Genomic DNA, 15,224 nt, shown 5'->3' with positions numbered 1-15,224 from the left:
AGAGAGGTTGGGAGGCATCTGCCCTGTAGAAATAAATGCAGTTTGATACCACTTGCCCTGGCTCCATCTTGTAAGGAAGCCTTGCCAGAAGGAGAACAAGGGGCAGATTTAGAGAGAGACTGGGGGGGGGGGCACCTGCACTGTAGAAATAATGTAGTTTGATAGCACTTGTACTGCCCTGGCTCCATCCTAAAAGGAAGCCTTGCAAACAGGAGAACTAGGGGAAGATTTGGAGAGAGGTAGGCGAGGGGTTCTGAGATGGAAGCAAATGGTTGCATTTGCTGTTACTGGGTCCAAGATGGACAACTAGGTTGCTCCACATTGGCTTATCACAACAAGACAGAATTCTAAGAATTGCATCTCCCCCCTCCCCAAAACAAATTCTGGTTTATTGTGACATCTGAATAGCCCCAATGTATCCTCAATGTTGGGGAGATGGTGCAGGGCATCTCTCCAGATCAGACAACATTCCTGAGATTATATCCAAATTCAGACATATGATCAAATAAAATTCATCATTTTTATGACCCAACTAAAATTCAACAAGAATGTGGGATTTTAGGTCCAAAACACACTGCAGAAATAATCCAGTCTGAGACCACTTTAAACTGCCCTGGCTCAGTGCTAGAGAATCCTGGGAATTGTAGTTTATTGTGGCATCAGACCTCTCTGACAGAAAAGGCTAAATGTCTCACAAAACTGCAGTTCCCAGAATTCCCTAGCATTAAGCAAGGGCAGTTAAAGCGTTCTCAAACTGGATTATTTCTGCAGTGTGTTTTGGACCTCTGTTGGTTCTAGTAAAGTTACTGCCTACTTGTCTCTCTTACTTTCTTCTCCCCTGCTTTTATTATTGTAATTGATATTGGCGTGTATTGTTTTTTATTGTCCTTTTCTGATGCTGTAACCCACCTTGATTCCCTGTGAAAAGGCAGGCTGCAAATAAATTATTATTATTATTATTATTATTATTTGCTGAGATTATGTAATTTCAAAAAAATTGGCTGGATTTGCTTCTTCTCCGCATCCTTACCGTTTTAATTAAAGCAGTACTACTCAAGAGTGTTAGTCCATGGGTTGCTGCATAGTCCACAAAAAGTCTCCAAGAAAAAAAGATAATCATAGCCAATGAAATGGTACTGGTCCCTGATGTTTGGGTGGTGGTGGGGCTTATGTTTTCCACATCAGAAAACCAGAAAATCACTGGATTAGGCTATGAGCAGAGACTGCATTTTACATACAATTTAATCTTTACATGCATTTCAATATTTACATGAACCAACACCCTCAGAGGCAGCACTCTGCAAACATTTATGGGTGACGTTTCCATTTATTACCCCTCAAAATGAGTTGCGTTGATTCAAAGATTAATTTTTTCTCTGTCTCCCAGGTAGATACTTTAGTGGGAGAAAGGACAGAGGAGATAACATTGTTCTTTTACTTATTTTGGAAAGAAGGAAAATTCAGGGACTACTATTGCCCTGCTCCAGAATACAAAACCTAGGCCCCATACAGACAGGCCAAAATAAAGTTGCTTCAAGTCACTTTGGAGGTATGCTGTTTAAATGATGCATGTGTACTAAGAGTCCAGAAGTTGCACCAAAGCTGCACTCCAGCCCTTAGTACTGGATCATGGTTTCGGCGCAGCATCTGGACTCTTAGTACACATGCATCATTAAAACTTCCAAAGTGACCTGAAGCAGCTTTATTTTGGACTGTCTGTATGAGGCCTAAGACACATCTCTTAGGGTCTGGAAACCATGCCCTATGAGGAACGACTTAGGGAGCTGGGGATGTTTAGCCTGGAGAAGAGAAGGTTAAGAGGTGATATGATAGCCCTGTTTAAATATTTGAAGGGATGTCATATTGAGGAGGGAGCAAACTTGTTTTCTGCTGCTCCAGAGAACAGGACCCGGAGCAATGGATGCAAGCTAAAGGAAAAAAGATTCCACCTCAACATTAGGAAGAACTTCCTGACAGTAAGGGCTGTTTGACAGTGAAATACACTCCCTCGGATTGTGGTGGAGTCTCCTTCCTTAAAGGTCTTTAAACAGAGGTTGGATGGCCATCTGTCGGGGATGCTTTGATTTAGATTTCCTGCATGGCAGAATGGGATTGGACTAGATGGCCCTTGTGGTCTCTTCTAACTCTATGATTCTATGATTCTTCCCTTACCACTGCCAAAATTCCTAAATTGACTGTAATACGACTTGTTCAACAGGTAGGTCGGTATAAGAAGTATATTTTTAAGTACAGAAAATCATTTCTAAGCAGAGTCTTCTATCGCTGTCATTCCTTTCAGCGGAACTGAAAAATGTACGTTGCACTCTGGCTCTTTTAAACTGCAAGGATTAAAAAAACCATAGGTCCATTCTAAATTTTGGTTAGTTTTACCTTTATAATTCAGTTGTAACTAGTCTAGTTTTAACTAACCCATCCAAATATCTGAAAGCTTGGATTTACATTTTGATTTTTTTTTACTCTTAAGATCCCCCCTCTGAGTTATTTTTCTAAAATATTGGAGTTAAAGATGAGTATTGCTTTAATCTTACCAGTCAACATTTGCTATATTTTCAACCTCTTATGCTGAAATTATTCAGAAGTTTCCGCAACTCCCATTTTAGGTTATTTCTTTTCACACTACAAAAGAATCCCATGCGACCACATGCCTCCCAGGACTGTATCTTACTGTGCAATCCTATTCACTGTTACTAAATAATTCTCCCCATATGCAATGAGGCTTGCTCTCAGGAAAGCGTACCTAGGATTACAGCCTTCATTTTTGTTTCAATGATATGCTGAACAGATTAATATGAAAAACAAGTTGTTTCTCCCAATAGAATATTATAATGCAAAAGTCTTGTATACCGTATTATGCAGGTGAGTAGCTGCAGTCAGTCTTGATAAACTGGACTCGATATTTTTTATCTTTCAGGTTGTTCGGTGTCATGCCTTGATCAAGAATCGTTTCCCATTACGTCCTGAGGTCTCCTTCTCCATTAGATGTCTCAGTTTAAAATGTTCAGACTGCAAGGATGCCTAAATGAGGTTGCCTCAATTACCGGAAGCGAGTGCGACCCAGGCATGTCTGGACTAGTCCCTGAGCGATTACGAGCTTCTCTGTTGCTAGTTATCAAAAAAGGCATTACATTCAACAGAAATAAACAATTTGTAAAACCACAAATTTAGTACCAATACAACATGTATAGAGAGCTAGTGTGATAGAGTGGTTTGAACAATGGACTAGGTCAAATCCCTGTTTGGTCATGGAAACCCGCTGGGTGACCTTGGGCAAGTGACACTTTCTCAGCCTCAGAGCAGAGCAAAGACAACCCCCCCTGAAGAAATCTGGATAAGAAAACCCTGTGATAGGTTTGTCTTAGGGTCAGCATAAATCAGGAATGAAGGCACACAAAATCAACACATATGTGTTCCCCTCCCATGAGTTGTTGCATTTTTTAAAAAGGAAGAAACTATGGGGCTCCCACTGATCTCCAAGTGATGGAAAGCAAATAGTTATTTTTTTTTCACACGCAACACTTAAATATTTGATTTTTGTTAAATGCCAAAGATACCATTATAAATAAAAAATTTATTGGATACACATTGTCTGCAAAACATATAGCAACTTAAAACAGTGATGAAACAAGAGATATGTAAAAGACTCAAAGAGCACATGGTTTTATTGCTATGATCAAACAAAATTGACACAAGTGCAGTTTTGGTTTCCAGGACCTCTTAAGAAATAATCTTCCCGTTAATTCGGGCTTGTAATATGACAGGCCATACACCACTAATCCTTTTGTGCTCTTAAAGTTTTATACTAATTAAAATAGCTTGAAGCATTTTTTTAAAAAGGCACATCATAGATTTAAAATTCTTCTTTGTCAATATTTCAGAATCATACTGTCTACAACAGCCACTATTTTTGTTTAACACTTTCATGTAACAAGGGGAAATTCAGATTGTTTTTTCTTTCTGCCAGAGCTTGGAAATGGTACTTTTTGGGGGAACACACCTTTCAAAATGAGTTTTCTATACTCTGTACAATGTAATTTTTTTCAGGACACTTCCAGCTATCTCCATTTAATAAATTCCATGTTGAAGCCATTTAAGGATCTAGACTTTAGCCCAAAGGCCAGCATGCTTTTGACATGCTTTTTTTTTAGTCCTGAAAAATATAGCCAAATTTCAACAGGGCCTCATAGGTTTAGGGCAAATGTAACAGTGCCTGATCACTTGAAATATGTTCTGAGTATGCTGCAGGCTCACACATTCCTCAGGGTGCCAGCCACTCCTTTGCAGTTACTGTATTGCTCTGTTGGAACTTCTGTTAACCAAAGGTAGCCTCAAAATATAAGTTAGTGACCATGATTAGAAGAGAATTTGAAAATGGTTTGGGAAGAAGCATGGTTAACAAACCTACCAAAGGAAATGAAAAAAACTTGAAGGTTTCATGTAAGAGGGGAAAGATAATGTAAGCCTGTAGGATACTCCCAATTTCCCCCTAATGTTTGGGTAGTCAAGGAGCATTATGTCTTCACTAGACCCAAGTAGGACACAGCCTAAGTCAACCTTAAGTATAAATACACTTGTGGCACTTTCCTTTATAGTATAATTTCAAGTTGAGCAATACTAGTTTCATGGGGAAACAATCACAGTGTAAATTTCAGACACAATGCATTGTACTTACATATCTGAATGCAAAATCTAGTCAATCCAAAACAGGGTACGATGCAGAAACCAACTTATATCCTGGCTTGTTAAGAGAGTGACAAAACCCAAGTCCCAGAGAGCTAAGCTTTTTCCTCCTGGTAAGATCCCAGTAATTGAGCCACTCATGTTGGCAAGATAAGACAAATGGAAGTGACAAGACAAGTTGCACCAACACACTTGCTCATGAACAATGTAAGATGCAAGTTCTGGCTTATTCGTGTGAATGAGACCACTGTATCCTATGTGACAAAATTAAACTAACATGTACAAAGAAGTCTGTCATGAAGACAGGGCTTTGGTGGTGGTGGAGGATGGGATGAGCCATGATTAATAAATAATTGTACAGGTAAAAGCAGTGTGAATGGCAAATTTAAGTACTTCTTCAAATACTGGTTCAATTTCCTATTTACAGTGATTTCTACATTATAAAAACAAGTGAACCTTATATTCTGCATTTCCGGTGGTGTTGAAGGGGTATCAATACTGTTAAGGGGGAAAAAAGACCATGAAGGGACACAGAAGAGAAGGCAAGACGATTCTGAGCCACTGTAGTAGATGTTTCCTATGTCTGCTCTCACCCATTAAGACACCTTCACTCACAACTGAGCATACCACGCAGTCCTATTTGGCTTCACTACACTGACGAAAAGTCTTTTTTTCATGTTTGCATGACAGCAGACAGCGTTCAAGGTAAACCATGTGTTACTGGACATGAAGCCGGGGTTTCAATATTAGCTTTCCAGTCTGTGGAGGAAAGAAACTACTTTTACTTTACAGCAGCTTTGTGATTATATCATTATCAAAAAACAAACAATTGCTTTCCACTTGTCCCATTTAATGATTAGAAATCTAGCCCAGAGTTTATTAATAATAGCTATAAATCTGAGAGGTCAAGAATGAGTAGCATTATATATCTCTTACCACCTTAATTTCCCAACCCTCTGGATAAAAAATCCAAATGAAGGTTTTGCCAGAATTGGTGCCCAGCAGTTCAAACCACCACATGCAACATATCCACCATAGGTGCTCTTCCATTCCATAGTAAGATCCTGACATTTTATGTAAGGTAAGGGATATGAAACAGGTTACACTCTTAACATTATATGTGTGGAGGCCACATCATTTAAATGGATCACTATATAGGTGAATACACTCAAAACCTTCCTTCACATGCAGAATGTATAATCCTATATCCCACTCCCAACAATGGAGAGGTGGACACCAGGAGCATATAATGCCAATTGTTAGGAAAAAGACTTTAAGGAATGGATGCTGCACAGAAAGGGGAAAAGATGGAGTGATCTGTTAAACCTGCAAAGCAGAACAACTGCCCTTTCCCACAGTGCAGTTCTATTTCCAGCTCCAGAACGTAACACATTCAGCCATGGAAACCAAAGTCACTTACATCATCACAAGACATGTTGTATTCTGCCAAGACCGTCCGACATCGAGCTGCTATGCTGTACATAATATGTCAAAGAAACATTACAGACTTGGACATTAAACTAGCTGAAACAAAAACTGACATGCATCTCTATTACATCAACAAAACAAACCGATACAGGTACTTCAACTGGGATTACCGTAAAGCAGAGTAAGTATTTTCTCTCTATCTCTCTGGATGTTTTGAGTCCATGGCCAGTAACTAGTATTAAAGGAAAGACACTCTGAGAATGTACGGAAGGATAGCTGGCTCTATTAGCCTTAAAGGCTGGTGGCATTCATTTATGGGCAGTATTCCAGGAGCTATGCGTGGGCGGGATATCAAACTGTAGCCATGCTGGTGTAGCCAAAGCAGCATACTCTCACACCAGCTTCACCGCCCCGTATTTGTTTATCTCTCCTCATTCTCTTGGGGATAAAGAGAAGAGAAAGACAAACTGGCAGGAAGGAAAATATCCCTCTTTCTGTCTTACCAGTTCACTGTGTTCCCATTTTGCACAGTAAGGAAGGGTCTTTCCCGCCTTCTCACAGAATGAAACAAACTCATGGTGCTAGATGGGAAAGTAGTCTTCTTCCTGCATCACCATCTCTCTCTGCATTTCCCCATTACTGAGCTGATCCAGAGGCAATAGCTGACAAAGAGGGGAAATGGGACCAAGGACAGAAAGTGAATCAACTCATTTGAAAGGTAGGACTGGAGGACAGTTCTGTGGATACCCTGGACCACCGAAAAGTCAAATAAATGGGTCCTAGAGCAAATCAAGGCTGAACTCTCCTTAGAAGCCAAGATGACTAAACTGAGACTATGGTACAGTACTTTGGACATATCATGAGAAGATGACTCACTAGAAAATACAATAATGCACAGTTTGCACAGTTAGAATAGGCCTGTTGATGACAGGGTGATTTGGAGGTGTCTCTTTATAGGGTTGTTGTAAATTGAAGTCAACTTGATAGCAGTTAACAACACAAAAGTCAGCCAAGGTCTGTGGAGCAGTCAGTGAATTACATGTAGCCTGCAGGTCAGAGGCTCTGCACACATAAAGACTTCTTATGCTGAAATTACAGCCTGTGTGAACATGGTTAAAAAAAAATAACAGTGTCTAATACACATAGTTTTCTAAGTAAAACACTATGAAAAGGATACATCGAGGGTGCCACCACTCTTTTATGTATTCCAGCAAAAAATAAGCCTATCAGAGTAATACAGCTAATTGTGAAGAATGGATGATTCCACAAAGATGTGAGAAAAGATACCTAGAAGGGAACCAAACAATTGTCAAAATATACCTTTTTCAACAGATGATCATGAAACGAAAGTATTGTAATTCTTCAGAGCACAATGCTCATTAGCAGTAGATATTTAAGATTCACTGATGTCTGCCAGGGTGGTGGTGTTGCATGGGGAGAGGCACGCTTTTACATCTACATGCCAGATTTTAACATTCTTCTTTTCCCATTCTATTAAAAAATGGAAGAAACCCAATGTTCTGTTTTGCTTACAGCACTGACTAACAAACTGAAGGCAAAATGTTATCTTCAAATACATTAATATGATCATAAAACAAGTGGTATTCTGCATCCCTTAGAGATGGATTGACTCAATCAAGGAAGCACAGTCTTGAATGTACAAGACCCAAGCAGGAGGAGGAATTCCTTTGGGAGGAATTTGTTACAGCCTCTATAAACAAGATTTTATTTAACCATCCATAGGACCTTTTCGGCTATCGCTCCCAGATTATGGAACAGCCTGCCAGATGAGACCCTAAACAGCTTTAAGAAAGCCATTAAGACGGATCTCTTCCGGCAGGCCTTTCCTGAATAAATTCCTGGCCACCAAAAAAGGAAATCCAGCTTCTGATCCGACCTTGCTATAGCCACTGTTTATCGGTATTTGTGAATTTTAACTATGTTTTAATTCTAATTTGTTTAACTGCATTTTAAGGGGGGTGGGAATGATGATTTGGGAATGTACATTTTAATGTTGTAAGCTGCCCCAATTGCATTTCATAGAGGGGCTGGATATAAATAAATTTATTATTATTATTATTATTATTATTGTTATTATTACTACAAGGCCCCTCATTTATAGTGTGACCAAAAGTCTAGGTCAACTTGACAGTAATTAACAATAAATTCTGCATTCCAACCCACCCCCCAAAGTTATTTGACATGACATAAAATGTTTTGGCATCTAGTCTTGTTAACATTTAGTATCTTTTTGTATACCCAAGAGAAAAGACATTAGAGGGAATCACAAACCACAAGGACCATCCATTCCAACCCCCTGCCATGCAGGACTTCTGAGAACACATTGGCCAACCTTTGTTCACAAGAGGGTTGCTTTCTTCTGGGAATAACTGGTCAGGAGAGGGTTTGCATGCTGTGGGTAGGAAGGGCCAGAGCTAAGAGAAGGTAAAATTGCTCCATCGTTTGGCCAGATTCCAACTTGAGTGTCTAGCCTTGAGCAAGCAGCTGCACTTTTTTCATACACTATATAAGTGGAATACCTAGTATAAGCCAATCATTCTGCATATACATTTACACAAGTCCTTTCCCACTTTGGGTTTGATAGGTAGGGAGCTATTTAAGCATTGCACAACTTAAGGCCCTGGTGCCCATTGTAGAATTTGCTATATTCCCATGATCCACCATAACTACACTGGCTGATATTGAAAGTGTATAGGATCTTGGCTTTTTCTTACTCTGCTTCCTTTTTCTCCCTTCTTTCCCAGTGGAGGAGAACACACTCCAAATATCAGTACTAGCATCTGAAAACAGCTTTTAAAATCATGTCAAAAGCTGCGTGAAATTAAACCGAAGGTCACAGATTACTCATTTCTTATTTGGAGAAATGGGAAAGCAAGGATAGAATGACAGACGGTAAAAGAAGCTGCTATTATACAAAGTTCTCTACTTTATATTATCTTAGTCAAAACAGGCCATCTAATCTGACTTTTTTTTCATGAAACCTTGAAGGTTAGGCAAAGGGATCCATACAAAAAACAAACCAGGCAGAAAGATATAGCCTTAAGATCACATCAGTGATTAAACTATAAACTATAGCCTAATGAGCCCAAAAATATGATGTAGTCAAATATTGTTAGCTTCCTGTTTGTCACCCAAATAATCTTCTATCCCTCACTGATCATAGATTTCCATGACTGATACTGACCCCAACATGCAGATTCAACGCAAGGAGACGTGTTGAAATTTTCCACGGGTACACAAAACTTAGTAACATACACTGAACACAAGGCATGAACATATAGTACAGTACAGATACTGCAATACAAGTTCAAATAAATGGGAATATAGGATTTCAGCTATATAAGAAATATATTGCCTACCTTCTGTGTTTCAGGATCTATTAGCCAGTTCCATGCACCTGTTGCTGTACAGACTGATACCACTATAAGAATTACTAACAAAAATTGAAAATGTTAGAAGAAATGTAATTGCTGAGCATACAGTGGATAATGTACAGAACAGCCAAAGTTGTAGCCAGTATGTAAGAAGGAACATGTATTCTGTGAAACTGTGCTACATGTGCCTTTCTCTTTATTTTAAAAGCACTTACACAGGAACACACCTCAACAGGTAACACTGGCAGAGTGCAATCTTTTAATGAATTAATTTAAAATGTTAATAAACTCTAAGCCAAAGAGACGCTTCTTGTAAGTATTCAGTAGAGTGCCACTATAATGCAGCATCTACTAGCTGAGAGAAATCCAGAATGTGAACTCGTTTTATTAAATCATTCTCTCCAAACGTCTTATTAAACTTAAATAAATAAATAAAATTGCCATTATCATTCCTTCAGTTCAAAAAATTACTCCATCCAGAAATCAAAAACACCTTTGTTTTATAGTCCTCTTTGGCAATACCCCATTGTTTTGTTTTCTTATACAGAATGTTGCAGGCATTCTTATATGGAATGTTAGTGTAGCATACTGAATATACTCATGTATAAGTCCAGACATTTAGGTAAAAAAATTGACCCAAAAAAACTTATTCGACTTATCCACCGGTCACTGTAAGAACAGTATCTTAACTCTCATTTAAAAGAAGAACCATCCCCTGGTGAAAAGCAGGAGCATAATCTGTCCTGGAAGCATTTACCCTCTGTATTCTCTCATCCATCCTTAAGACTAAACGCATAGAGTTATGCCTGCTGGAATTCTGTAAGTTCTTTGACATTGTTTTACTTTGCTTCATCCTTTAGATCCTTTGCTATATGCGCCTTAGTTTTACCCTTGACATATCCATGGGTCATAGCAAAATCCATAATTTTGGCCCCCAAACTTGCCCTTGACTTATACATGAGGTCGACTTATAGTCCAGTATATACAGTTGCTAGGTTTCATTTTATATACTGAAGAATCACAATACCATGTTACAATTTTGCTGGCACTGGCCATCTTTACACATCATAGTAATGCGTATTACGATACACAAAAACTGAAGAAAGCCTCAAACTAAGAGCACCACTACCATATCCTCATGCACCAAGAGATGTGCAAAAGTGGCCATTATTTTATATAGTATTATAAAACGGATATTGTTAAATGATTGTTAAAAAAAATTAGTCCCTGTAAACTATCTTGGTAAAAATTGCTCCCAGCACTTTGGAGACACATTTCTAATGTGGTTGGAGACCCTGTAACTTACTTCTCCACCGTCCAGTAGCTGGTTGCAAACAAGCTATATATTCAGTAAGCCTTCTTTCAAAAGCCTTGAGATCTGAAAGAGAGAGACGGCTGAGAAGCATGGCAGACAAAACATTCTAGAATTTGTGGATTTTTTTCTTTTGTATACCCCTCAGTTTCTTCCAATGAGAAGGAAAGCAGTTAAACGTCCTCTGAGGCATGTCTAAATTTCTCTTTCCCCTGTTTACTATATGAACTATTAGAGATCCTTGTCTTATTCTTAGATGCCAGTACTGAATCTGGGATCTTTCTAGGCATGTGTTCCACCACCCTACAATTCTTGACCAAATGACATATTCAATCCATTTACCTGCCCAATTAATTCTTCTGCCAGAGCCAGAATGTCTATAAATGGTATCACTCAATACACACACACACACACACACACACACACACTTCTGCTAAATCTAAACTAAATTGGTAACTGAATTGAAAGAAGCCTTTTCCCAATCACAACAACGTGCACATATTACAGATGTGAGGAAGTAGACTATAAAAGCTCCTGCTGCCAACTTCTTTCTTTCAGTGGGTCTCAAAGGTGCTACAAGATCTCTCCATGTACTGATTCCACAGACTAACATGGCTATGTCTTTGAATTCTACTACAGAGCAAAAGCATTTATTAGGCTAAAGAGGTGAGATAAATGTGATGGAGACCCTCAGTTGCAGGTAATAAGGGATAATAAAAGAATACTGCCCGCCCAAATGCTTACAGCCTTTAAACACTGACAGCCAATGTGATACAATGGATAGTGTATTTTGGTGAAAGAAATCCCCATTTTACCATGCAAACAGGGTGACCTTAGGCTACATATTCTCATAAACCCACACAGTCTCTCACACCAACAATGCTACTTAACAGGGCCGTTGTGAGGATGAAGAGGAGGGTCAGGCTAGGGTCCAAAACATTCTGCAGAACTCCTGCAGTTTGAGACCCCTTTAAGCACCCTGGCTCAAGGCTAGTGAATCCTGGGAATGGGAGACACTGAGCCTTCTCTGTCAGAGAGCCCTGGGGCCCCAAGAAGCTACATAGAATCATAGAATAGAATCTAAGATATAGCCATGTTCGTTTGCGGAATCAGTCTGCAGAAGGATCTTCTAGCTCTTTTGAGACTCACTGAAAGAGTTGGAAGAGACCACAAGGGCCCTGATCCAGTCCAACCCCATTCTGCCATGCAGGAACTCTCAATCAAAGCACTCCCACTGACAGATGGCCATCCAGCCCCTGTTTAAAGACCTCCAAGGAGGGAGACTCCATTACACTCCGAGGAAGGAGTGTCTTCCACTCTTACTGTCAGGACGTTCCTCTTAATGTTGAGGCGGAATCTCTTTTCCTGGAGCTTGCATTCATTGCTCCACTGGGTCCTAGTCTCTGGAGCAGTGCCCACTATGTTGAGAGACCTATGATTCTATCTTGTGGCACCTCTGAGACTAACTAAAGAAAGAAGTTGGCAGTATGAGCTTTCGCAGACTTCAGTCTCCTTCCTCAGATGAATGTCAGACTTATATCAGACATATCAGACTTTTCTAGCTCCTGCTGCCAACTTCTTTATTTCAGTGAGTCTCAAAGGGGCTCGAAGGTCCCTCTGCAGACGGATTCCGCAAACCAACATGGCTGTATCTTAGAATAATATTAATACGTAATACTGGAGGGTGCAAATTCCTGTTGCTTCCGCCTCGCTCCCCGTCTCTCTGAGGCTGCATCCACACTGGAGAAATAACCTGCTTTGACACCACTTTAACTGCCCTGGCTCAAGGCTATGGACTTCTGGGAGTTGGAGTCTGTTGTGGACCCAGAGCAAAGCAGAGGCTTGAGCCAGGGCATTTAAAGCGGTGTCAAACCGGGTTATTTCTCCAGTGTGGATGCAGCCTGTTGCCTTGTAAGCTATTAAGAGGGCTTTGAGGAAAATGAAAGGAGGGTGGGTTGATAAGGAAGAAAAGGGTCATTTTTCCATACAGAGAGTGAGGCCACTAGGATCATTTAACCCCCCAGAAGAGACCCCTTTCTCCCCAGTTACCTTCTGCCTGCTCCAGGGAGTTCATTGCGAAGGAAATGGAGTTACAATAAGCAAAGACCTCTCAGCCCAGAGCAAGGGCCCCAACTACATAGTCAAAGCCAATGGAGCTTCTGCTGGTGCTGCTTCGACGTCAGCTCTCTCCAACTTCCTTCCCGTCAATAACAATCAACGCGGCTTCCTATTGGACAGCGCGTCTCCCGCGGCGCGCCTCTCCCCACAAGCCTCGCTCTGATTGGACAGAACGCTTTGTGGGCAAGAAGCCGAAGAAGAGAGGTTAAGGGAAAGGGCGAAGCGCAGTGCGCATGCGCGGCTTGGAAGCGCTGCTGCCCCTTAAGGAGGATTCCAGAATTATTTAACACTCTTTTGTTGCCACTGGTCCAAAACACACTGCAGAAATAATCCAGTTTGAGACCGCTTTAACTAACTAACTAAATAATATAATTAAATAAATAAAATAAAATAAGTAAATAATAAAATAAATAAAATAAAATAAGTAAATAACTGCCCTGGTTCAGTGTTAGGGAATTCTAGGAATTGTATTTTATTCTGGCACCAGGGCTCTCTGACAGAGAAGGCTGAATGTCTCACAGTACTATAATTCCCAGAATTCCCTAGCACTAAGCCACAGCAGTTAAAGTGGTCTCAAACTGGATTATTTGTGCCGTGTGTTTTGGACCACTGTTTCTTGGCCGAAAACGGAGCTAGGAGGCCTAGGCTGCCTGAGCACTGCAGAAAATAATCCAGTTTAACGCTGCTTTAACTGCCCTGGCTCAGTGCTGTGGAATTCTGGGACTTGTTTTGTCCCGGGTTTTAGTGGACAATTATGGCAATCCTAGACTTGTAGCCTCGAAAGCTTGCAAGATATGGTGATGCATTTTGGTAGACCCCAAAAACGTAGCACGGTTTTGTGGATTGTGGATGTTGCTGTACTAAGGTCTTTTTAAAATTTAGAACGCCAGATTCCTATAATGCCTGCATACATTTCCTTTTATAAAGTTTTTATGACCCCCAGTTTTGCAGGCTCTCTGTCTCAGCCTGCAAAGATAGAAATGTGAAGGTGAGCAGAACTCTTATTATGAGGTGGGGCAATGCTCCAGTTTTGCCTTCACTCCTGCTGCCTCAGAAAAAAACACCTGGAGTAGCAACACCAACTTGACACAATGCTGACCTGTGACTATAGCATCGTCATGTATATATATATATTTGTTGTTCTCGACTCATGGGGACCCTGTGGATGAGACATCTTCAAGGACGTTATCAGACAAGGGAAATTGGAAGTATAATCCAATGGCAATCTGAACGCAATCATGGGGTTTAATGTTATTGCGTGATAGACTACCACACGCAATTTTGGGCAATGGGCCATCAGTCCAAACGCAATCATGTTATTGCGTGAGAGGTAATCACACGCAATTTCAGGCAATGGTAAGCTATTTTTGGGCAATGGGAAGTCAGTCCGAACGCAGTTCCAATTCACGTAAATTCGCTGAAATAGAGAATTCAGGTGAATGCGTTCTGGCCCCACTTTCTTTTCATTCGAAATTAAGAGAAATTGCTCCCGTCGTGTGATAAACTCTCAGGACTCGTCCTGCAAATTCAGACCCATGGCCTCCCTAATAATCCATCTAGCACGCGGTCTTCCTCTTTTTCTACTAATGTTTACCTCTGCTAGCATTATTGTCTTTTCCAGTGCCTTATTCCTTCTCATGATGTGGCCGAAGTACAATAGCCTCTTGGCTCCCAGGGAGATTTCCAGCTTGATCTGATAAAGGACCCATTGGTTTGTCTTTTTGGCCTCCCATGGGATCCTCAGCACTCTTTTCCAGCACCACATCTCACATTAATTGCTTTTCTTCCTATCTGCTGTCTTCACTGTCCAGCTCTCGCATCCACACAAGGCAATGGGGAATACAGTGGCTTGAGCAATGCTAACTTTAGTGTTCAGTGTTATATCTTTGCACTTTACGATCCTGTCTAGTTCATCGCTGCCCTCCCTGCCCATTCTTAGTCTTCTATAGGTATCTTCTTCTCCTGTGGGATTTTTAACACCTTTGCCTGATGAAGACAGCCATCTCGATGTAGTGGTTTGATCACTGGGCTATGATGCCTCAAGAGACCAGGGTTCAAATCCTGGCTCAGCCATGGAAACTCACAAGCCACACTCTCTCAACCTCAGAGGATGGTGATAGCAAAAACCCCTCTGAAGAAACTCGCCAAGGAAACACCATGATAGGATTGCCATAGGTTAGAAATGACTTGAAAGGCAGGCACACAACAACAGCAGCCAGATGACGAAGCCAGTGGAGCTTAGAAAGCTTCGGAGGTGCATATCTCTGAAGATG

General features: G+C 40.6%; 1 protein-coding gene across 1 annotated transcript; it reads right to left on the bottom strand.

Moving 5' to 3' along the window:
- Positions 1–3,569: 3,569 nt before the first annotated feature.
- LOC149305734 (nuclear envelope phosphatase-regulatory subunit 1-like) lies at positions 3,570–13,011 on the bottom strand. Its single transcript, XM_089540913.1, has 6 exons — positions 12,883–13,011; positions 10,828–10,899; positions 9,507–9,580; positions 7,304–7,413; positions 6,119–6,173; positions 3,570–5,457 (listed from the first exon to the last, which is right to left on the bottom strand). Exons 1-6 carry the CDS (start codon positions 12,905–12,907, stop codon positions 5,416–5,418), a joined length of 378 nt encoding a protein of 125 aa, XP_089397039.1. The 5' UTR covers positions 12,908–13,011; the 3' UTR covers positions 3,570–5,415.
- Between the last annotated feature and the right edge of the window lie 2,213 nt (positions 13,012–15,224).

The sequence above is a fragment of the Sceloporus occidentalis genome, unplaced genomic scaffold (genome assembly GCF_023333645.1).
Source record: "Sceloporus occidentalis isolate IW3139 unplaced genomic scaffold, rSceOcc1.0.p SCAF_10, whole genome shotgun sequence".
Classification (NCBI taxonomy): Eukaryota; Metazoa; Chordata; class Lepidosauria; order Squamata; family Phrynosomatidae; genus Sceloporus; species Sceloporus occidentalis.
The sequence above is the reverse complement of the archived record's forward strand: the minus strand, read 5'-3'. Positions and strand labels throughout refer to the sequence as shown.